The following is a 25,404-nucleotide window of genomic DNA, read 5'->3' as shown; positions in this document are numbered from 1 at the left end:
AGAGATTTGTTTCGTTTTTTCATTTCATTACTCAGCGCCGGTGCTTAAACTTAGGCCAAACCTACGCGACCAAAGCGACTGCGAAGCGGTAGCGTCTACCGCGCGGCGGACGCTGCCCATATAATCTTATGGCGCCGTGCACACCTACCCGACCGCGACGCGAGATGTTCGCGTCGGCAAAGCGAAACATGCACGTCAAGTTGTCAGACGCGTGTTTTGAAGTATACATAACTAGACTTCTTTTTTAAAACCTTTTTTATATTTTTTTCTACAACTCCTTAGTTTATGATTTTTTGATTTGTTTACGTTTTGATAAATTGTGTCATGATCTTAAGGCACCTACCATATGTGTATGCTTGAACACAGTTTTGCTAGCGCATGCTTCTCGCATGAAAAGACGTAAGACTGACTTATCTACCACATGCATGCGCAAGCCACATTCTTGCCGAGATCGTCGGCGTATAAACAATGTTTCTCAATGAAGAACTATTTCTTCTGCTTTTATTTTTCCAGTATTGATAAAGAAGTACAGTATAATTTAGTTACCTAACTAAATTATACTGCACTCTTCTTTAACAACATGCAAATGATTTATAATAACAAAATACTTCTATAATTATTGTAATCTACCTAGAATACAATAATTATAGAAGTATTTTGTTTTGTCCCTAACCTGTTGACTTCCAAAACCTTAAACCAATAGGTTTTGTATGTACACTAACGCAATGGTATAAGTACAACAAGGCCATATTATGCTAAGTACTCATATACGGTTTTGCTCGATAGTTGACTCCAAATCGAGCAATAATCACCGTGTGGACCGCAAAACTGACAGCTCGAAGTCTTGCTTCGAGCCGACTCGATGGAATTAAATAAGTCAAATATGTCATTTCCTTCGATTCGGAGTAAAACTATCGAGCAAAACCGTATGTGAGTACTTAGCATTACACATATTAACGGATTAACGATTAACGTTAAATTGCGTTAATTCGTCCGAAATGTAACGCTTTAACGTTTAACGAAGCTAACATTTTTTTTAACGGATTAACGATTAACGAAGTTAACTATTTGATTAACGGTGCCCAGCTATGAATATTATATTACTACTTAATTGTTTTTAGGAAGCACGGAATGCCCTCGCATGGCTTCGCTGTCGGAGATCCGACGATCCGGTATTAGACAAGGACTTAAATGGATTGACTGACGAAATAGAAGGAGAAACAACTGGAAATTTTTTCTCCACGCTCAAAAATGTAGGTGAGCCAGTGTTTTTAAACTTTGTATATTAAGTCTGTTTGTATTTTAAGCTGATTAAAGAAAGCTGTAAGCTTCGATAAAATGTATTCGTCCGTCTGTTGAATAATGAATTGTTAATTATTAAAAACCTATTATGTACCATTGAGGAAATTGATTCCTAGGCAGTTGATGGACCTACATCATTTGGTCGGCTTATGTCAATTTAATATTAGCTGTGATCGGTCGGATGGGTTTGAATGGCGCATTTTCACTGGTCGATACTAGGGCCCGCATGCGGGGTGCGGGAGATTTCTGAAACGCATGCCACGACCAATAAAAATGCGCCATTAGTTGTTATAGACTCCCCGTATGCTGTATACCTACCGTAGGAGTTAAAGACTAATGAAAATGCGCCCTTAAGGTTCGCGCTCACTTTGTCGGCGCGTGCCGGGGCGGATCGGGGCTCAGCGCAGCGCAAAATGCGCTATAGCACACTATCGCCGGGCCGGGCCGCATCGCATTGACGAATTTTGAGTACTTATAGCTCGGATATATAGTACGGATAGCTCCAGTGTGACCACTCTTAAATCACTTGTGACTCGATATATCAAAAACGTTGCTTTATTCTACTAAAATCTACTAGACCGTGTTTTAGCTTCTACCGAAAATCTACCTTTATTAATCAATGTATTCTACGTGGTTGAAACTAAAATAAAACTAAAATGTTTATATGGACTGTCTTCATTATGCATTTTAATTTTTTATATTATTTAATATATAATATCGATCTTCTATTTAAATTTACAAGAAAATTTGGACTACTAAATCGTCATTAATTTGACCTCAAATCGACCAAAAAGTGGAAATCTATGTGAAGTGTGGTCACACTGTTGCTGGGGCGCAGCGGGTTTGTCGGGCCTTGCCGGGTCTTGTCGCATTGACGGAAATCCGCTGCGCCCCGACACAGTGTGCGATACGCGCATCCGCTTCCATACAAATTGTATGGAGGCGGATTTTTGCGATGAGCTCCGGCACGCTGAGCCCCGGCACGGCCCGTCTCAATGAGCTCACTCCTTTAACGCGACTAAATTACTTAGATCCGCCATCTGTCTAGGAGTCAACTTTTCTGATCTTACTTACCTTTTTATTTGGTCTGAGGTACCTACTTGATTCTTTGTACTTGTACTCCTTACTTCTTAGTCCTTACGCTAATTCAGGTACATGTCATTTTCTGTCTTTTTGGTTTGGTAGGATTTCCAACGTGTACCTACCTATTAAATAAGGACAGCAACATAGACTATAGCAAAAACATGGAATTAAAAGTTTTTTAAACTCGCGGAGACCTCTCACCTCGACAAGAAGATTTAACATCTTCTTGGCGAATGACGAATCTCAATGACACAAACTTTTTCAGTACATATAACCGTGACACGTTTCGGGCACTGAGCATCACGTTACTGCTGACCCTGGCGCGGGAGATGTGCGGGTGCCTGGTCATCGTCCACTTCGCCTCCGTCATATTCAGCAGCGCCGGCCACAGCCTCCCCCTGACTCCCAACCAGCAAACTGTGTTGCCGGCGTTTTAAGAGGGAATACGCTCCTGAAGCTTTGCAGGTCGTATTGTTTGCGTTGATCGCATGATCTGAAGATATAGCTATATAGCGCATATATAGTTTTGCCTGCACGAAACACACCTTTTCACAACATTCCAAATTGTGCTCCTAATAATATCTGCTCATTACAGAATCGTGGTACAGTGACGTCACTGGTGATGATCTTCGCGTGCTTCTCCGCGTCAATAGAGCTGCGAGCCTTCCTATCGGCAGCTAAGTACATCGGCCTCCACTACGTGTACTGGTTCTTCTCGGCCGTCTGCCTCGTCAGCGCGGTCTACATCACGCTGAGGGTCCCGGAGACTAAGATGAAGAGCATAGAGCAGATATATGAGGAGCTAGACGGCACCAAGAAGAGAGTACCAAGGAGCAAAGAAGATGAGTTTAGTACCAAGTTATAGTGAAAATTTGTTGTTTATATTAGTTAATCTTATCGTAGATGTAGCTATTAGTTAATTAGCAATAAGTTAGTATTATTTGAAGTAATATATTTTCGTTCAATGCATCTTAGTTGTTTTGTCAGATCCGAAAAATAAAGAGAGGAAATCCTTTTTTTTAATTCACATGCACTAGTACTGCGTGTGAGTCAGCTAGCCTTTGTCGATAATACAAGAGCATTTGACAGTATTAAACACTCAGCAATATTTACATCCCTTTATAACCAAGACATAGATCCCACTTACATAATATAACTCCTCAAAATCATTTATGCCAATAGCACCGCTGATATAAAACTCAGCACTACCGGTCTTAAATTCCGAGTACTTAAAGGCGTCAAGCAGGGTGACCCGCTCTCTCTCAAACTTTTTACCTGCGCCCTTGAAGAAGTCTTTAGAAAACTGGAAGGTCTGGCAGGCCGGCAGGAAGGCGGCAATGGGACAAACCTTCGCTTTGCTGACGACATTGTCTTGTTCGCTGCCACAACCGCAGAACTACAAAGAATGCTCCAAGATCTGAACTCTGCAAGCCTCGAGGTGGGACTAGGAATGAATAGGTCCAAAACTAAAATAATGACCAATATCACGAAGCGTACCTAGGTCATTTCAGAGAGATAGGATTGACCTGTCTCTCTGAAGCGAAGACTCGTCGACATGTGCATTCTGCCCGTCCTAACCTACGGTGCATAAACTTGGTCATTGACCGATTTGCAAAACCAACTCGGGGTATGCCAAAAAGTGATGGAGCGCAGTATGCAAGGAGTTAAACATCTCGATAAAATGAGAAAAACCATACTGCGCTCAAAAACGGGAATCACGAACGTAGGAGTAAAGGCGGCAAAGCTGAAGTGGGATTGGGCGGGACACATAAGCCGCGTGCGTTTGACCGCTGGGCAAAGATCTCAACAAAGTGGGCACCGGAAGATGGACGACGCCGCCGTGGCCGGCCTAGAAAAGGATGGCGCGATGAGCTGGAACCATGCCAGCCAGGCTGGCCAGCGGTGGCGCAGGAGCGAGCACAACGGAAGACTTTGGGGGAGGCCTTTTGCCCAGCAGTAAGACAGCATAGGATAGAAAAAAAATATCAGCGGTGTCGTAGCTCCTAGTAACCGAAATTAGTTGCAAGTAAGTTGTTTTCAAGATCATATTTATTTTTCCGACGTTATATTTTGCGATTCGTCACCTCATGTGTATGCATGCTCGGTGCAGCTCAAGTATTTTTATATGTAACTAATTAACACAATTTGCCGTGTCGTGACCGGCGGCCGCGCGGGTTCGTACATACATTCAAAGCTATATTACTTTTGCCAGCACCCTAATGCCACCGAAATAGAGGCTACTCCTATGGAACCTCCGAGGTAATATAAGCATGAACGCACCGTAGGGAATATATTGCGGCTAATATCCCGCACGTAATGAATGTCTGAACAGCATGGCTCCAACATGAGGTGCGCAGAAATTTCTAGGTAGTCAAAAACCTAGGTTGACGGCTGAACAAACTTAAAATACAATGAGGAAACAAAGTAAAGGCATGAGAAAATAACTGCAGCATTATGAACGTGTTAAGTTTCATCTACAATTTTAGGCTTTTACTAAAAATTGGAAACACGTCTTGGCGGGGGCACTCCTGGGCCCCCAGATATATTACGTAGATACTTATTAAATTGTAAACTAATTATTATAAAAGTGGAAACTCAAAAGCTCAAATGTTAAACTCAAATATTGTAAAAAAATAATTATTACTTATTGCAAACATTAAAATTAATAATAGTAATACATACAGTGAATATTATCAAAGGATTTAAAAATACTGAACCTAACATAGAGCAAGGCTGAAGCACAACCAGAGCTCTACCAATATACTTAACTATATATATAGTCTTAGTCGTTAGTGTACCTACTACAACAGTTTAAAATGTAGGCATAATAATTATTACTAGAGATCGCCCAATGGTCGAAATTCGACCTTACTTGCAACGACATTAGGATTACTACCTATATTTTGTAAAAAATATTGACTTCATCATAGTTTTTTTCAATTCTTGTCTCTGGGACTCAGCTGATCTCAGACTGGCCGTTTAAGCATTGTCTAATCTAAAATTAAATAAAAAAAAACAATAATCCATTTTCAATTTGTCAACTTGTTGTCAACAGACTTCAACCATAAATAAAAGAGTATAATTCGTATGTATAGGCTTGTCACTCAAAAATCTGTCATTTTTCCTAGTAGTAGTGTCGTAGTGTGTGTAACGTTTTATTTGTTAAAAATATATATGATAAAAGCATAATTTTAAAATAATATTAGCTCGATGCACTCCTTCACCATATAAACTATAACTGTGCGAAATTTCATGCACCTACGTTTCCCCATTTTTTGTAAAAAGGGTTACAAAGTTTTTCTCTCACGTATTAATATATATTATTATAGATGTTGCTATTTTTGTAAAGTGTAGAGCTTAGCCGGTTATGCTTCTCGATACCTGTTATGAAACTTGGATTATTATTGGTAAGTACTTTTTATATATCCTTATCAAAGTATTTTTAACACGGTACGGTTTTTCAAAGTGTGGGTCACATCTGTCAAATGGGACAAGGCCCCCCAAAACTACAAACTATAGGAAGGTATGGTATATCCGTGACATCCCCTCCCCCTCCTTTATAGGGGATTTGTCAATTCTCTTTTAGAGTCTGGCTAGCGAAAGATGAGACTGGCTTTTTATTCCAAAACTGATTATGGTAACACTGTCATTAACGTCAGTGTCACCTATAGTGCTGCAGCAAAACTGCTTTTAGCTATGATTAGTAAATACGAACAAAAAAAAAGTGAAAAGGATGCAATTCTTAAACAAAAACAAGATTGTTTACATGAAATATCCCAGTGCATTGGTAAGTACAGGTAAAAGATTTTGATACTTTCAATTACAATTAATTAAAATCAATATTATTTATCATGTAATTGAATTTATTGTTTTGCAGGTAACATGAATGATGGTAAAGATTCAGCTATGCAAGTTAAAATATCAAGCATAAATAAATTATGAGATATTATGTTCCAAGAAGAGTGTTTAATGACAAAATCAGTTCCCTGATGAGATTTCTTTTTAGACCGGTAAGACCCTAACGTTACAAAAAAAAAAATACCCGAAAGCAACCTTGTTATTGAATGCTAACTTTATTTATGAACATATTTTCAGATGTCAGTGTTTGTACCCTAAAAAGGATTAAAAAAGAAGGCCACATAAATAAAGGCGTGTGGTTACGGGAGTTTGGCTGGGAGGTGTTAATGCATCCGCCGTATAGTCCTGACCTTGCACCTTCAGATTTCCACCTGTTTCAATTGCTGCAGGATTCCTTAGGTAGTGTCAGGTTGACATCACAAGAGGACTGCCAAAACCACTTGTCGCAGTTTTTTCATCAGAAGCCCCAACATTTTTATAGCAATGGGATCATGGGATCGTGTCCCTACCAACAAGATGACACCTATATATTTTAGTCAATTGTAAATAAACTTTATAAAAAAAACCTTTTTGTATATACAGTAGTAGTTTAGTTTTATGTAGTTGCAAATAAACTTTATTATATATATATATATATATATATATATATATATATATATATATATATATATATATTAGACCGGTTAAAAAAAATCGACTATTTTTTTTTTTCAAAACCCGCAGTGAAATATCTTCCTAGTAATGAAAAAAGAAGCCTGTGAAAACGGGAGCTCTTAATATCAAAATGTCATTGTTGGATTATTGGTATTCAATTGTTGTTAGTAGCATTTCATTGTTCATAGTTCTGATAGTTAGAATCAAAATCGTAAATTTTATCAACTGAAAATAATCGTGTTAAACGTAAAGCTATCAACTATACAATTAATAAGTGTACAATATTTTTTTTTGAAGATAAGTATTATTATTATATCACAATTAAGGAAAAAAACGTTGAATTGATTACATGTTGGATTTTAAACTCGAATAACTTTTGAAGGAGTGAACTTACAGAAAAAACATAAGAGACAATTTATTTAGAGCGTTCAATTTCCTTCAAAAATATGTATCGCTCATCCCGACATGTTAATTCAAAAATGAGTTGTAAAATTCCAAATTAAAAAAAAAAAAATTCCCATGTTATTTAAACGTAAAATAGAAATTCACGATGAGCGACCTTTCAAAATTGATATTAAGAGCTCCCGTTTTCACAGGCTTCTTTTTTCATTACTAGGAAGATATTTCACTGCGGGTTTTGAAAAAAAAAAAATAGTCGATTTTTTGAACCGGTCTAATATATATATATATATATATATATATATATATATATATATATATATATATATATATATATATATATATATATATATATAAAAATTTAGTATATAGGGGGTTTCGGGGGCGATAAATCGATCTAGCTAGGAATCATTTCTAGAAAATGTCATTTACATCGGATACCGAGCAAAGCTCGGTCAAACAGCTAGTGTTTATATAAAATGTGAAAAAAAATTCCGCAACCTTTGATTTTCTGAGTTGTTTTTTCATCTCCCCTTAATCCTTGGTTTTTAATCAACTTGCAAGGGAGGGTTATTAGGGTTATTAGTTTCAGGCATGTACAAGTATGTATTAAATAAACATATTTGAGTATAATTAATACAATCTATGATGCTTGCGAGTAATAATATAATATAGGACATTATTTAACATTTAAATTAAATTATATTTAAACTTAGAAACAGTAGTGATAATTTAGTTTAAGAAAATGAAGATAATTGTTTGGTTAAATTATATTTTGTAATATATTTCATGATGTACGGTAAGTATTAAAGAAGAAGTTTTAATACTCCGGCAAAAACATGCAAGAGTTTTCGTCAAAAAGAAAATACAATGAAATGTATTGCAAAATAAAATTTAAGTAAATAACAACAATAAACTTATTCTTGAAATGAGTCATCCAAACTAAAATATAATATTATTGCCATAAATAATCAAGTATCAAAACTATAATTCCGACTATAGACAAGGTTGCCATACGTAGATTTTTTGAATTTGCCGCCTTTTTCCAGTCTCATCTTTCGCTAGCTAGACTCTACCCCTATTGTACAGATTGAATATTTGTCACACATTAAGAGGGCGACTAAAGCAAAATCGTCGATTTTATAATTCATTTACTTTTTTAACACTATAATATTTGCGAGTGTCTGTACTAGCTAAAACACGATATCTTCTCTCGATAGAAAAAAATCACAAAGATGCATCTAATTTTCCAGTTTTTAGGGTTCCGTAGCCAAATGGCAAAAAACGGAACCCTTATAGATTCGTCATGTCTGTCTGTCCGTCCGTATGTCACAGCCACTTTTCTCCGAAACTATTAGAGCTATACTATTGAAACTTGGTAAGTAGATGTAGTAGCCAAATGGCAAAAAACGGAACCCTTATAGATTCGTCATGTCTGTCTGTCCGTCCGTATGTCACAGCCACTTTTCTCCGAAACTATTAGAGCTATACTATTGAAACTTGGTAAGTAGATGTAGTCTGTGAACCGCTTTAAGATTTAAGAAAAAACTATTTCGGTGCCGATTTTGCGTCCTTCTTATTCACCTGCAGGCATAGCATGACCACCATAGAAACGTTCATTCTTTCGGTAAAGTAGACAAAATGATGAATTAACAAAGGAAATCTGTTAGATTGTCCCCAAAACTGTCAGCGTTTCTATTCTTTCGCATTTCTACTGTGGCCGTGCTAAGCCTGATGGTGAAGAGACAAGGACAATGTTTTATTATTTGCTTTATTCGCCCCCTTAAGATGCATGCAACAAGGTGAGAGGTCGCCAAAATATTCTCAAAAATAGGTGCTCAAGCGCCAAGCGGTCACTTGGCACGAAAAGGTTAGAAAACACAATATCTATATTGTATAGGAACTGTACAATTTTCCGAGCAAGGGCGACAGTCAATCGAGGAACACTTAAGACACTCGTTAGAAGAAACTTGTAGAGAGCGCGCGCGTTTTGAAATAAGAACGTGTTCGATTTACGACAGACTTTTTTTTTACTTAAGTAATTAAAAGTGCGGCATAGAAATTGTGTTAAAATGTTGAAATATACGGTGAAAAAATATTGCTCAGAGGGCAGCAAAGTGAACCAAGTAATGGTTGCAATTTTGAGTACGTACCCTTTAAGTTTATTTTCCTAGTTTGTTATAAGTACTAAAATTGAAATGACAAGTCATAATTATTTTTAATTTTAAATACTTAAAAGAAGTCATTATTTTGTAATATCTACACACTACTTTAAGTTGAGCTTTTAAGCTTAAAAGTTGAGAACCTCAATAAAATAAGCGTATCGACTCTTAATAAAATAATAATAATATTATTATGAAAGTGCTATGTCTTGGTTAGTCCATAGATAGAAATGAGATGTGATGTGAAGACGTTACTTCAATAGTTATTTACCGGTTCAAGCAAGTCATAATAAAAAGTATAATGATAATATCTAGAAAGCTAATACTGGATGCTGAGCAATTTACATAAACTGACTATTATATGAATGTAGTGTCCAACTGAAGTTTCGGCTTCGGCTTTAACTTATTACGACCTAATTTACTATTTAGGCCAAAGTGTTTGATGTAAATTGTAATCTTGTTCGGCCAAAACTTTGGCTTCAGCTAAAACGACTAAAGCTGCAGGCTCGCCGATGGTTTATTTATTAAAGAACCAATGTCAAAATTGAAGAAACGCTTTGCGAAAATGCTAATATAGACTCAATATTTTTTATTTAATACAAACATGCAATATTTTAGTTTTCTATCAGAAATAAAAAATTGAATTTAGATAAGAATAAAATTTCTTAAAGACAAATAAAGCCTTCGTTTTCGGATACGACTGAAGGTAATATTGTGGTAAAAACATAAACAGATGAACATATAACTGCTTTTGGAAATAGATTAAAAAGCAAATAAATCGGCTTCGGCTCCGGCTAGAAATAGGCTTTCGATCGGACACTAGGTGTATTATGAAAGCCATAACAGTCGTTACGGGCAGATGTCATTACATCTCCGCGATATGTAATTTGTGCACACTCTACAGCAGTGGTGCTCAACCTTTTTTAGACGGCCCGCAAAAACGTGTTTGCCACAAACACGTTTTCTTCTTAGTAAAGAAGAAAACGTGTTTGTGGCAAACACATTTTCTTTTTACTATGCGGCGCTGCAACTTACATTTTTAGGGTTAAAAATAACGTTCTTTAAATTTTGCCATTTTAAAGTGGAAAATTTTACACGACTTTGCACTAATATATAACTATTTTGTCGGTGGGCGTGAATTTCAAAATGGAAAAACTTCACGCCTGGCCATTGATAAAGTCCCGGCGGGCCGCAGGTTGAGTATATCTGCTCTACAGTCTACATGGAAACTCGCCGGAAAACATAGAAAGCTTTCATATGCAGTTGTTTAATTAATTACTCGTAATAATCGTCAATCCGGTAGTAAAATGTTTATAGGAGTTTTCTCAAATGTGTCACAACATCTCGAACATTTTAGTAGGTAGAACTAGACTCTGGATCATAGACTCATCTAGCGACTAGCACAATCATAGTGTTAGGTAAATAAATAGGCAAAATTATAATACCTATACCTATTTATTTAATATTAGCCGTTTTAGATCGCAGTCTTTAAACCAGACATGACCTGTCCCAAGTTTAAAACAATGCGGCACGAAGCACGAATAAGACCAATTTTTATCTACTATCAAAATCTGGTCTACAACGTAGTTTGTACAAAATTACAGACATATAAAAGCCTGTCCGCACTGCGAATTTTAACCGTGCGGGTTTTTTCTCGTGATTCTGTAACACATTGAATCTTTTGAGAGTACCTATCCGCAATTCCGATGAAAAAAATTATATGAAAAAATTCGCGAGAGTAAGGGCCTGTTTCACCACTTCCTGATAAGGCTATCTACCACTTAACTTGACAGATCTTCAGACTTGGAGAATCTGTCAAATAAGCCTTATCAGGAAGTGGTGAAACAGGCCCTAAGGGGCTGTTTCACCACTTCCTGATAAGTGCCGGATAGGCTATCCACCACTGAACTTGACAGATAGAGTATGGAGAATCTGTCAAAGTTGTGGATAGTCTATCCGGCACTTTATCGGGAAGTGGAGAAACAGACCCTAAATATCGCGCGGTGAAAATTCGCGGCCCAAAGAAAAGTATTTTGTACTATTAGCACGTAACGGAAAAACTTCCATCATTTCGTAAATTAATTATATACTATTTCCTAAACATATTTAAGTTATTGCTTAGAAAATTGTAATAAGAATTGTTTTGTCATAGCATACGCAATATTTTATCGAATTACCACTAGTCGTGGAATGTTTTAGTATTTTATGCATACGTGAGTAAAATAAAATAAAAATAGTATTTTTGAAGGAGCTAGATAGCTCAGCTAACCTAACTCAAACTCCCCAGACAAATTAGACACAAAAAATGCATGACCTAGGATTCGCTAAGAGTTGAACATTTATAAAAGTTTGCCTCATTTATTTTTCAATAAAATTTACAAGTCTCAAGAAAAGCGTGATAAACCTTAATTTTAGACATTTGAATATTTTTTTTTGCAGAAAGGGGATCGTAAGGACATTTGAGGTTTTGTAATTAACGTCTCTACCAATTTTCAACTTTTTTCAAATTAAGAACTTTCAAATTAAGAAGTGCCAACACTGGAGCCGACCAGACTTGGATCAGAGTCCAGACCGAAAACCCTAGAATTTTGAAGTTTCTCCTCTATAAAGAGACAAGATGACGCAGCCCCGTTGCGCCAAAATTTGTTTATCGCACCGGAACCGTCCTTACTTGAGTTCTCTCCTGGGACTCAAAGTATCTCCATAGCAAATTTAATTTAGGCAAAATCAGTTCAGCGGCTTGGACGTGGGGAGGCAACAGACAGACGGACACGTTCGCATTTATAATAAATAATATTAGTATGGACATGGACCAATTACACATGTACAATAATTCCTCTATAGTCTATGGTATGGATGAGAAATCTCAAAAGTAACGTTTTTGATGGCGCTTCTACTACAAATCAGAATGCTTTAGCCCGGCCGCACATTGTCCGCTGATCAGAAACAGTTGAACGTCCGCGCTGTCTCTTACATTTTGTACTGAGCCGAGTGAGCTCGAACTCGCCGGAAGGATATTTCGGATAGTGTGCGGGGTGGCGGCCCGGCGAAATTCAACTGTTTCTGATCAGAATTCGGACAATGTGCGGCCGGGCTTAATGGTGGTCACTTCGTAGAATCTCGTCTGCTCCATCCACAGTGATCACTGCAGTAACTCGTTTGCGTTTATTTGCGATGCCATTCATGCGACTGATTGAGAAACAATAAAACGGTGAATCATACCTCATACCAGATTTAAGGCTAAATACCACCGTATAAATTGGCTGGTAATTTCCTTGTTTGTTTTTAACAGCCTCATTTTAAATCACAGCGCATTAAAAATAAAACACAGCGGAACATTTTTTTTAAACGGACTTTGGCCCACCACACATTCCCACCACCTGTAATCTCCTGTCCCTGTGTCGCCAGGATCGACAGCGGAACAATATCGAACCGGCTAATCCTTCTTTTTTGGGAAGTCGACAGAAAGTCACTCGTCCGTCGTTAAAAAGGAGCATTATACTTAACTAGACGACGCCCGCCACTCCGTTACAAAATTCGTTTATCGTGCGGGAACCGTACACTTTCCGCAACAAAAACTATCCTATCTCCTTTCCTGGGACTCAAACTATCTGTGTAAAAAAGTTCATCCGTTTTAGGGACATATTAGATTATCATTTATACCTATTGGATCCTAGATCATTGAGTCATTTATATTGGATAATGTAATATAGACATATTATTATGACATACGATTCATTTCTTCCTTGATTTATATTGGATCATATATATGATCCTATATGATGAATGTAAATGATAATCTAATATGCCCCTAAGAGCGAAGAGGTAACAGCAGGCAGACACACTTTCTCATTTAGGTATAATATTAGTAAGGTTCAGTTAGGGTAATATTTTAAGTAAAATTTAGTTTAGACGAAATATCTCTTGAACATTGCTAAATTATTCAGTCGTCTCTACTATAATAATGCTCTTTAGAAACTGATGCGATGATGAGAAAAGCAAACTCGCAGCAATGTCAAACTCATAAAATACAGCTCGTCGATTCAGCAATTAACACATTCATTATGTACCTAATTGCTCTGTAATCATTAATCAAAATATTGCCGAATGAATCCAATTGACCAATTGTGTCACTGTTGTCAACGACGATATCATTCATTTGCGTTTTTGTGGGTAGTTAAGAAACTGCTACCTGTTCTACGCCTCCATGCAGATCTGGTTAAGAGCTTGATTTTCGGAGGTTGCGTTGTTTGTTGTTGAATTGAACTTTCCAAACTTGAAGTTTTGAAAGGAAAATTTAACCTACAAATATTTTTATTTGCTTGTAAAAAAGGGAAGCATAAATCGAGCAAAAGACGGTGTTGACAGTAAAGGATATTGGAGAGCAAATAATGTCCCAGCGTGCGCACACTCTTGGGCAACTATATCACTGACCACTTCGTAGATTAGTTTCAGTGAAACCGTCTAATGACACTGAAATCGGTGTGAAATATTTTACCTACTATTTATTTATGTCAGGCGTGCGTTAATGCGTTACGCATTTCCCATCTTAAGAAAAGGTCTCTGGTTCATTTGTTACAATAATTGAACGCAGAACACAAACGCTGCTCGCAGTACCAGTTACAGTTGAAGCCCATAATGGGTTTGATTGAAATGTTGACAGTAACTTCGTCCAAGTGTTGTTTATTCCGTGCGGATGCCTCTCAATTTAACGGTGAACGAATAGTGGTTCATTCCAGAATCGTCCCATTCGATCGACATCTCTACTCTCTAACATTGCAGCTGAGTTCTTACTTAAAGGAAGAGACCCCATAGATCACAGACTATCTCAGCTCAGCAAATGAAGGATTATATATCATGATTTGACACCCTCTTAATTTAAGTAGTGTAAATTATTATTATGTGTTGTCATCAGCGCATTAAAAAGTTTTTTACTTCAATTGAGTCTTGAGACGCTATTAATTTAAGTGCGGCTTAAGTAGTCGTTCGATAGTAACATAAATATCTATGTACCATAATATGCAATACTTAGTGTCACTTTTTTTTTATAAAATAAGGGGGCAAACGAGCAAACGGGTCACCTAATGGAAAGCAACTTCCGTCGCCCATGGACACACGCAACATCAGAAGAGCTGCAGGTGCGTTGCCGGCCTTTAAAGTGGGAATAGGATTACAAGGTAGGGGAGGTAAGGAAGGGAATAGGGAAGGGAAGGGTAGGGAATTGGGCCTCCGGTAAACTCACTCACTCGGCGAAACACAGCGCAAGCGCTGATTCACGCCGGTTTTCTGTGAGCCCGTGGTATTTCTCCGGTCGAGCCGGCCCATTCGTGCCGAAGTATGGCTCTGCCACGTATAATGTATATAATATTATACTAACTTAAAATTTTAATTGAGATAATAATATACACTCGTAATGATTTGACGCGTGTCGACGGATACGGCAAAAACCTCTGGAATACTAAACGGCGGTTCGTCGAAACAAAGCCGCCTGCTGGGTGTCTAATTAGTAATTACTAATTATGGGATAGATGACATCGCTAATTTGACGAAGGTAGAGCTCTCGCATACTTTATGCCTTGATCACTACCGAGAAGATTGGCGAGTCAAAGCCCTCGACCAAGCACTCTACTGTATATTTTGTATGGCTGTGCTCGGCCGAGGGCACTGTCTCGCCAATTTACTTGGTAAGTGTAATCAAGGCAATAGAGATATGCGTGGGAGATATACGTGAGAGAGCCATGCTTCGGCACGAATGGGCCGGCTCGACCGGATAAATACCACGTTCTCACAGAAAACCGGCGTGAAACAGCGCTTGCGCTGTGTTTCGCCGAGTGATTGAGTTTACCGGAGGCCCAATCCCCTAACCCCTACCCTATTCCCTTCCCTACCCTCAACTATTCCCTTCCCTACCCTCCCCTATTACCCTATTACCTCTTAAAAAGCCGGCAACGCACTTGCAGCTTTTCTGATGCTGCGAGTGTCCATGGGTGACGGAAGTTGCTTTCCATCAGGTGACCCGTTTGCTCGTTTGCCCCCTTATTTCATAAAAAAAAAGAGAGCGTACTAAAATCCCTGAAGGCGTATCTTCACGTTAGACCAAGATCCATGATTGCCACTACGTTAGCGCAACCTTCTATAGGTATACTAAAGTACGAACCTGCCAAATCAATGTCGATCATGATTCATGGACTATCATACACGACTATGAGTATTGTGCATGTTCCTTCATGATCATTTGCATTAATTTTTTATAGTGGACCAACTTGGGAAGGCCGGACAATACAGTTGGAACTTGAATATTATTGTACCTATATGCAGGATATTAGTAGGAAGTTAGTAGGTTTCTTTGGTTGGCCCAGCAGGCCTACTGGTACCAAAGAAACTTAATCAAAACAACCTTAATTTTTGGGACTCCAAATAGAATTTCGTATTGTAATATTGACCTATTACTTTAGGATGAAAATTAGTTTACGAACGTTTGGTTTATTCAGGGAAATTGAAATCATGACTAACGACACAACTCGTCACTTAAGGGCTTTATATATTGGGACCTTGAGAATAATATCTTATTGCTATTTCTATGTAGATTTTATATTCTGTCACTATGTCTACTGACTACTCGCGTGTTTTCACAATTTAAACGTACAAGTGTATAAGAAGTCCATGTTTTAATTCAAATTCAAAATGATTTATTTAAGCATACAATAATATACAATAGTATAAAAGCTAGGTAGCGTACATCACGTCGTCTAATCCCATGCTAAGTAAAAACTTGATTAATAACGTCGCGTTGTTTATTAGGAATCATTATAGCCAATTTTTAATATTTGTATCGATTTCCTAGATACATAATGCGAATCATTCCCTGTTGAATATTAAACTTTTATAATCGCAGTTTTGGCTGTTTCATACTAAAGCGTGCCAGCTAATATCGCTTTTACCATTCATTCTTGCATACAGCATAATACATTCTGCAAAAATCTGATAACAGAAAATAATTTATCCTACATTGTGTAGGTATATAGAGTATATAATAGGAAAGCCACAGAGCTATAAATAAAGAAATTACAGTATTAATTGTAATGTTACGTACGATTACACAACTGTAAACAACCGCCACGTCCATATTCATTAGAGTCCACGTCCACGTGTGCCGATATAATATTTCAGCTACATTATTGCAGATGGTCAAACGATGAAACGTCATCGCATACCATCATTACTGTAAGCACATAACAGCTCGTTTTTTGTAGAGCATCACATACCATCAGTTGTTTGGCACTTTACAGCTCGTTCTTTGTAGAGCACTGAGGTTTGAGTGCTCTGATCTCACGCTAAGAAATATTTAGTTAAAGTTATTTTACTAAAACATCTTTATAAGCGTACCTTGTGGAGAAGGGCTAGAGAAATCCCCTGCAGAGCGCGATAGAGACAACTGCGGCTTGATCTAACAAAAAATCAGAAAATCAACGATTCGTTGTCCCTTGATTTCTTCTCCAAAACTTAACCAATTTAAGTACTTTTTTCATTAGAAATTAAAGCAAGGGTTCATGAAGGTGCTCTTATATGTAGGATAATAAATATCTGTGCACATTAATTCATAGGAGGACATTTTTTCGAAGTGTGGAAAAATTAAATGCAAAGATACAATTCTAGTTCAAGTTGAAGCTCAATGTACTTATTTCTACGGGCCTGGATGCTATTTTTCTTGCGCACTCCAGCTCTAGTCTTTGACGATGTGTGGAAAGCTCACAAAAAGATCTTTAGCGATAAATTGCTTCTCAGTATCGAGACTTGGTAGTACTTACGACAGACTAAGCTATATTTAGTCGGCTAATGGTAGGGTTTAGAGGATAATCACTGAAATTAAATCAAGACGATCGACCCATTAGCGCCGTGCGAACATAAGCTCTCTGTACATAAATTGAGATTACCCGTAGGTAATCGTTTTATATCATCAGAGATATACGTTAATACGGTAGTTAATATGTTATTTAGTCGGGTTATGTCAAGCCAATATTGACTCGTTCGTGGTGTTGAATGGGCTTGACTTTGACATAACCCGACGAAGATCAATTTCTCTAATACTGCATAAACATACGAGTAACAGAACAATCACAAACTTATTGCGTTTTGCATATTTAATTATAAGTTATAGCAATAAATTATTTTATAATATTAGAGAGCTTTTCTATAACTTTCTGAACCTAGTTACGACGTTAGCAAACTGTATAGGTAATATTTCTATTGCATAGGAGCAAAGGCTTCTTGCTAATAAATACGACTGTTTATGTGCCTGATTATTTTTGGACTGGTTATACATGTGCAAAAGTCGTCTTTAGTATTTCTGGATGCATTAGACGCCACATTACACCACTTGTAAGACAGGTTGACCACCTTTTTTGTACTAGGAGGAATTTAGTCAATGAAAGTGAGTCTGCAGCCCAAATTTCTCATACGCAATTTACAGGGGCTACGTCTATAAAAAAAATCTACACGGCTGATACCGCGGTAGCTATAACTGCGACCATTCTAATGCTAAGTACTCACATACGGTTTTACTCGATAGTTTTACTCCAAGTCGAGCAAAACCACCGTGTGGACCGCAAAACTCACAGCTGGAAGGCTCGCATCGAGCCGGTTCGATGAAATTAAATATATCTAATTTCCTTCGATTTGGAGTAAAACTATCGAGCAATGCTGCTATGTGGACGAAAGCCCGAGCCGTGGTTTTTACTCTACGTGATTTCTCGATCGAGCAAAACCGTATGTGAGTACTTAGCATAATATTATGATACTTTGAACGCATTAACCTCTTCTTTAGTGACAGACCTCTTAACTGTTTTATAAATCCCCTAGATTCGACGCTAAATTATTTAAAAAAGCTGTATCTTTCCAGTGGTATTCCCGGTGTTCTCCTACGGCACGGCGGTGGGCTGGCTGTCGCCTATGGGTCCGCTGCTCATGTCGGACCGGACGCCGGCCGCCGCGCCCGTCCATCCGGACACCGTATCGTGGATGGCGTCCGTCGCGTACCTCGTGGGCACACCCGCGGTGTTCCTCTTCGGGTACATCGTGGACAACTACGGCAGGAAGAAAGCGCTGATGCTCACTTCTTTGTCTATGGCGGTAAGTGATTACAAAGTAATTGAGCTAGTGGCAGCTCTATGGACAGCTCCATATTATAGTTCATAGATTTTTGATTATAATACCTTTGTTGAGAGTAGAGTTAGAAAATGACGGTCGCACTCAGAGACATTATTATTGACTAGAGATCGTCCAATGGTCGAAATTCGACCTTAGTGTCAACGACATTAGGACTACTACCTATATTTTGTAAAAAAATATTAGAATAGAATAGTATTTATTTCCAGGAAATTTGTACAATTATTGTTCTTATTATTTCTATATAGTATAAAAATTTCTGCCTCATTGGCGTGGAAATATTGTCTTATTATGTAACATTTATTATTATTATTTAATTATTATAACATTTAAAAGAAACAGTCCAAAACATTATTTAAACAATTTGATAGCTACGTCATAGTAATATAAATAAATAAAATAAAAAGTAAAAACAAATAACAAGACGAAATGGTAGTATAAGGAGGAAAGCTATACAGTATACAGGTCAACTTCAATTCAAATTACAGTCACACTTTTACATTTCAAAATACATAATAATGTCAGTCATAACTACAGTCTACACTCTACACATAGTGTGATGAAGGTATAAAATTGTTTATAAATTGATTAAAATGTAATATAAAATAAAATTAGAATGTCAGATAATAAGGTCCAGTTTACAATTTTCATTTATATAAAAATATCTTAATTACATTACTTATAATATTATATCAAACGGAATTACATAGAAATAAAAGTTGTCTTACAATATGTGTATGTGTGTGTATATAAAAAATGTCATATACCTATTACCTTTAAATATATATTATATATATTTAAAGTTAGTTTAAATTTATTTGCTACAGCTATATCGTCAAAGTATTCTTTTACTGAATAATAGCATTTTCTTAATAGCCATTCAAATAGAGCCTTCTTGAACTTATCATAACTATCATTATCATTTTTTAAATTGTCTGGCAGGTTATTGTATATTTTAAACGTCATACAATAAGCGTTTTTGCTATTTAATGCTGATTTTTGTGTAGGTATATTTATTTTGTTTTTATTTCTTTTATTTCTGGTTTCTTTATTGTCTTTATTTTCAAAAAGAAAACCATGCTTCTTAACAAAAAGACATGATTCTAGTATATACAAACAGGCTAGTGGAAGAATTTTAAATTGTTGAAAGAGCGGTTTACAATGAGTGAACTTGTCTACCCCTGCCATAGCTCGTATACATTTTTTTTGTATTATAAATACCCTGTTCACATCCACTGAATTGCCCCATAGTATCAGACCATATCTTAGAGTTGAGGAGACATAACCATGGTAAGTTACCAATGTGGCTTCCTTAGATACAATATTTTTCATTCTTTTAAGCGCAAATATAAATCTATTAAGTTTATTGCAGGTATTATCTATATGTGTTTTCCAATTCAGGTGTTTATCTATTTGTATCCCTAGAAAAGTAGCTGATGAAACACATTTAATTGGCATTATTTTATTTTCTAAATATTTATTTTCGTCAATATTTTCTTTATAAAACTTAATTATTTTTGTTTTTTCTAAATTTACCGTAAGATTATTAGTTTATAGCCAATTTGTAACATTTTTAATTTCATTTTGCAATTCGTCATTTAATATATTTCTTGGGCATTTTATTAAGAGAGTAGTATCATCAGCAAACATACTACAGTCATATTTTATTATTTCTGAAATTCTGGCAGATCATTTATGTAGATTAAAAAGAGATTTGGTCCCAACATGCTTCCCTGCGGTACTCCGCATTCAGAGTCTTCATATTCTGATCTATGCGAAATTTCTTTGTTTTGTTCAAGGTGACTTATTTCTACACACTGCTTCCTACCTGTGAGATATAATTTATACCATTTAAGTGCATTTCCCCGAAAACTTTTTCAAATTGTTGCTTACAAAGTAAATTGTTCCTATTAAGATAATTAACTAATTTGATTTGCATGGCTTTTTCAAATATTTTTGAGATTACTGGTATAATTGTCACCGGTCTGTAATTTGACATGTGCTTCGCATTACCCTATTGACTTTATCATATTTTTTTCAACTCTTGTCTCTGGGACTCAGCTGATCTCAGACTGGCCGTGTAAGCATTGTCTTATAGTATCTAAGATTCAATAAAAAAAAACTATAATCCATTTTCAATTTGTCACCTTGTTGTCAATGTTATCAACAGACTTCAACCATAAATAAAAGAGTATAATTCGTATGTATAGGCTTGTCACTCAAAAATCTGTCATTTTCCTAGTGTGTGTGTAATGTTTTATTTGTTAAAAAAATGTATGATAAAAGCATAATTTCAAAATAATATTAGCTCGATGCACTCCTTCACCATATAAACTTTAACTGTGCAAAATTTCATTCACCTACGTTTCCCCATTTTTCGTCAAAAGGGATACAAAGTTTTTGGCTCACGTATTAATATATATCTATATATTAATACGTGAGCCAAAAACTTTGTAGATGGTTAATCATCTGATTAACCATCAATTTAATGAAGAATTTAACATATAGTGTAATATGGGATTATGTCAATATGTCATTTAATTACAGTTAAGTAATTAATATTTATCTCTGAGTGCGGCAGTGACTTAGTTAAGTAACTATAAATGTTATAGGACTTGAAAGCTCTAATCGAGTCTTAAGGTGCCCATATACGGGACAATTTGTCGTTTCGATTGATTGTCAAGAAAATCGTCCAATCGATCTTTTGAACGTAAAATCGTTTGCGATATTGCTACACACGTACAATTTGTCGTTCGATTTAAACATCGAGGAGATAAATCGTTACGATAATTGTCCCGTGTATGGCCACCTTAACGTCATCAAAATAAAAATGTATCTCTACGCCAATTACTATCATGAATTATTTATAGAAAATGTTGATTAATTGCGAATTTATTGCATAAATTCCATAAACGACAATTGCCATTATTAGATTTCCCATGGAGCTTTTTCCTGTACCATTTTCCATAAAGATTAGCAAACAACTTATGACAGAGCATTATTAACCTTAACCTAATCAGAGACCAGTCCTCTATGACCTAATTAAGTTTTTAAGATGATGTTTTTTGAGCATTTTGTAAATTCACTCTTTCTATTTCAGATCTGCTGGGGTCTTAAAATATACTCAACTGAAACCTGGGCCTTGGTTACGGCGCGAGCTATCATAGGTTTTGGAGTGGGCGGATCTTATGTCGTCACTCCTTTATACATAAAGGAAATCAGCGAGGATTCTATTCGTGGGATTTTGGGCAGCCTGGTGGTTCTGTCCCAGAATTTCGGCAACCTGGTGGTGTATATTATGGGAGAATACTTGAGCTACCACGCCACACTGTGGATCTGCTTGGGAGTTCCACTAGTCCACTTACTCCTGTTCCCGACGATGCCCGAAACGCCCTCGTATTTGCTCAAGAGTGGGAAAGTGGAGGTAAGAATACCTTAGGGAACTTGTAAAATCTTTGTTTAGGTTAACTAGTGTCATACATATTAGCCGTTCCTATGCATTGCACCTTAGCTCTATCCATACGAATATTAAAAATGCGAAAGTATACATATACAGGGTGTAACAAAAATAAGTGATAATACTTTAGGGTGTGTACGTGTTCCTTGTAGAGAGTTCACTGTGAAAGTAGCAGCGCTGAAAGACCAAATTTTTTTTCACTTTTGTATGAGGAAATTCGTGACGCTCGGGCCCTTGCCCATACAAAAGTGAAAAATTTTTTTCGTCTTTCAGCGCTGCTACTTTCACAGTGAACTCTCTACAAGGAACACGTACACACCCTAAAGTATTATCACTTATTTTTGTTACACACTGTATAGTCCGTCTGTCAGTTACCTCTTTAAACCGCTGATTTGGGTAAAATTTGGTATAGAAAGGATATGTGACTTCTAGGCCGGTATAAATAGTCAGTACTCAAGATGCATCTCGGTCTCAAGACGCGGTTCGGCTCTATAATTTGTCCAAATTTTGACAGCCAACCAATCACAGAGCCTGAATTGTGTCTTGAGACCGAGATGCATCTTGAGTACTGACTATTTATACCGGCCTTAGACACATTTTGTTTTTAGGAAGCGCGTAGCGCTCTCGCGTGGCTGCGATGTCGGCAAGCTAACGACGCTGTGGTGGATGAGGAGCTAGCGTCATTATTAGAAGAACTAGAGAAGACATCTTCTGGGAGATTCTTCGCCACGCTCAAAAATATCGGTAACATTACATTTCAATTAAAATACTGTACTCAGCGTAAGTATTGGCAGTATAAGGCACACATAGACCATATCCATAGTACTTGAATCTATAGCCTCTATTTTGGCGCAAAATTTTTGGGTCAAACACTTAGTTGGCTAGACGTCTTCGATAGTAGTATATTAAGGTAAAATACTCAACACCTCGTCGCTTGCATAACGTTTAATGTCAAGGCTAATGGCGGATAACTGACCACGGTTTCAGTACAAACATTTGTTTGCCCTAACGATATGTAAATGCTGTAACGGCACATTAAGTGCAGGTATCCCGTGACATGTTTGACTATTGTTACGGGGACAGTCGAAGTCGCGTGGAATTACTTGTTTGCCTAACTGTTAAGACGTTTGGGTTTTTGCGAACTTGTAGCCCTTTTGTAGGTTGATTTTGTTGATTGATTGATGATGTATAGTTTTTAATTCTATAGGCTTATGAAGTAGGTTTTCCAACAAAAGTTAAACACTTCACTTGGTAATGGTCCATAGAAGATCGAAAGGACAGGTACAATCGCCAGTGCCATGCAATGAGAAAGTATCATCTATTGACACGAAAAGCAAACTATGATGTGCTCACTCACTCCAGCTGTCCTAAATAACCTCAAGTTGTTAAATTAAGCCATGTGCCAAATACCTTTATTGAATTAAGATTGTACACAATTTTGGTAGCGCTGAAAACTGCCTGCATTAAAAATTCTTAGTTTTCTTAACCTTCATGGAATCATCAGCAACTTACCCCTCCAGTGTCAGACCGGAGTACATTCCGCGCGTTCCGCATCACGCTGACCATCACCCTGGCGCGGGAGCTGTGCGGCTGCCTCGCCGTCATCCACTTCGCGTCGCTCATCTTCGGCAGCGCCGGCAGCTTTCTCATGACGCCCAACCAGCAGGCCACGGTGCTAGGCGCGGTGCAGCTGGTCGGGTCTTTCACAGCTTCTAGTCTAGTCGAGAAGACGGGGAGAAAAGTAAGTCATCCTTTCTCTCTGACCTTTACTGAACGAAGAAGTAAGTAGAGTCCCTAGCCATGGTCTACGTACTTCAACCCTCTTATGGCATTTTCTATCTTAGATATGTATTTGGTAGCTTATACCTTTGATGACGAAGCTTGGAACCATATTATGTTTTTAAGGTAAATTAATTTCTTACGTTCATTGTCTACAGAAACTGTTAGCGGGAACCTGTGCACTATCCGGGCTGGCGTTAGGCGCGCTGGCCGCTTGGTTTACAGCGAGAACAGTGTTGGGGTCCGGCAGCACAGAGGTGTGCGCCTGGCTGCCGGTGGCGGCGCTGTGCCTGTGCATCTACTGCGACGCCGCCGGCCTCCAGCCCGTGCCCTTCGTCGTCATGACTGAGATGTTCTCCTTCCAGGTACGTTTCAGGCTGTAACCGCTTCAAGAAAGCAGCACGTCCTTGATATCGTTTCGTTGAAAGCCTGACGAATTTCTCTTCGATCCTAGGCTGTCTGTCGCGTGAGACAGCATGTGTTCGGGGTATGAGAATGCGGGCCCTTAGGGCCAACCCACACGTGCCACAACCACACCACATCGCAACGACAAAATGTCGTTGAGCAGCGGTTACGTGTGAATGGTGTCGCTGCAGCTTTTTGTAGTTGCGTTGTGGTACGGACAAAATGCCGACGTGGTTGCGATGTAGTTACGTACAAAAGTAAATGAAACGGAGGGGGGGCGGGGCGGTGTGTGCGCACTGTCATTGCATCGACGCAACGTTGTGGTTGCGATGTGGTCGGCCGTGGTTGCGTTGTGGTCAGTATCACACAAGTGGTTGACAACGACTGCAAAATGTGGTACATGTGAATGGTCCAGTTCATTTACAATGCGAAATATACGCCCGACCACGTGGTGTGGTTGTGGTACGTGTGGGTTGGCCCTTAAGGTTACTCAGTCCTATCGGTGGGGAAAACTAAGGGTCTTCCGCCTTAGCATACTAGCGGTTCACGAGGCGAACAGTTGCGCGGCGGTCACAAAATCGTAGGCGGTTTAACTGCGGCGGACTCCCACAAACCGCCAATGTGAGAATTGAGAATCAATGTATTGTTAATCCAGGAAGTGGATTTAACATCTTTGATTAGTTGGCACCCAGACCAGTATTGACATAACAAACCTTTAAGATAATAAGACGTGAAGAACGTTTTGAGTTATCTATTAAATTTTAAACTTACATTTCAGAATCGCGGCACAGTCACATCCGTAGTGATAGCATTCGCCTGCGCCCTGGTGTCAGTGGAACTCCGCGTCTTCCAGCCGTTGGCAGCATCAGTCGGCCTCCACTTCGTCTTCTGGATATTCTCAGCGGTCTGCCTCGTCAGCACGGTCTACATCGTGATGTTCGTCCCAGAGACGAGGATGAGGAGTATAGAGGAGATCTACGAGGAGTTGGGAGGGAGGAAGAGGAAGGAGGCGGAGGTAGACATTACTAGGCTGTAAGTTAGTGATAAGTATTTATGAATAGAAATATAGAAAAAGTTATACGATTTTGAAGTTTTTTTTTCGCACGATAACATTAAAAAAGGTTTGGAGGATTTTCTAAA

General features: G+C 37.8%; 1 protein-coding gene across 1 annotated transcript; it reads left to right on the top strand.

Moving 5' to 3' along the window:
* The first annotated feature begins 9,271 nt into the window (after window positions 1–9,271).
* On the top strand, window positions 9,272–25,347 carry LOC121739899 (facilitated trehalose transporter Tret1-like). The gene is made up of 7 exons (XM_042132501.1): window positions 9,272–9,441; window positions 18,358–18,587; window positions 21,724–22,047; window positions 22,689–22,824; window positions 23,601–23,821; window positions 24,018–24,224; window positions 25,043–25,347. The coding sequence occupies exons 1-7, from the start codon at window positions 9,369–9,371 to the stop codon at window positions 25,298–25,300; spliced, it is 1,449 nt and encodes a 482-aa protein (XP_041988435.1). The 5' UTR covers window positions 9,272–9,368; the 3' UTR covers window positions 25,301–25,347.
* Window positions 25,348–25,404: the final 57 nt, after the last annotated feature.

This window comes from Aricia agestis, chromosome 1, assembly GCF_905147365.1.
Source record: "Aricia agestis chromosome 1, ilAriAges1.1, whole genome shotgun sequence".
NCBI lineage: Eukaryota > Metazoa > Arthropoda > Insecta > Lepidoptera > Lycaenidae > Aricia > Aricia agestis.
This window is presented reverse-complemented; position numbering and strand designations above follow the sequence as displayed.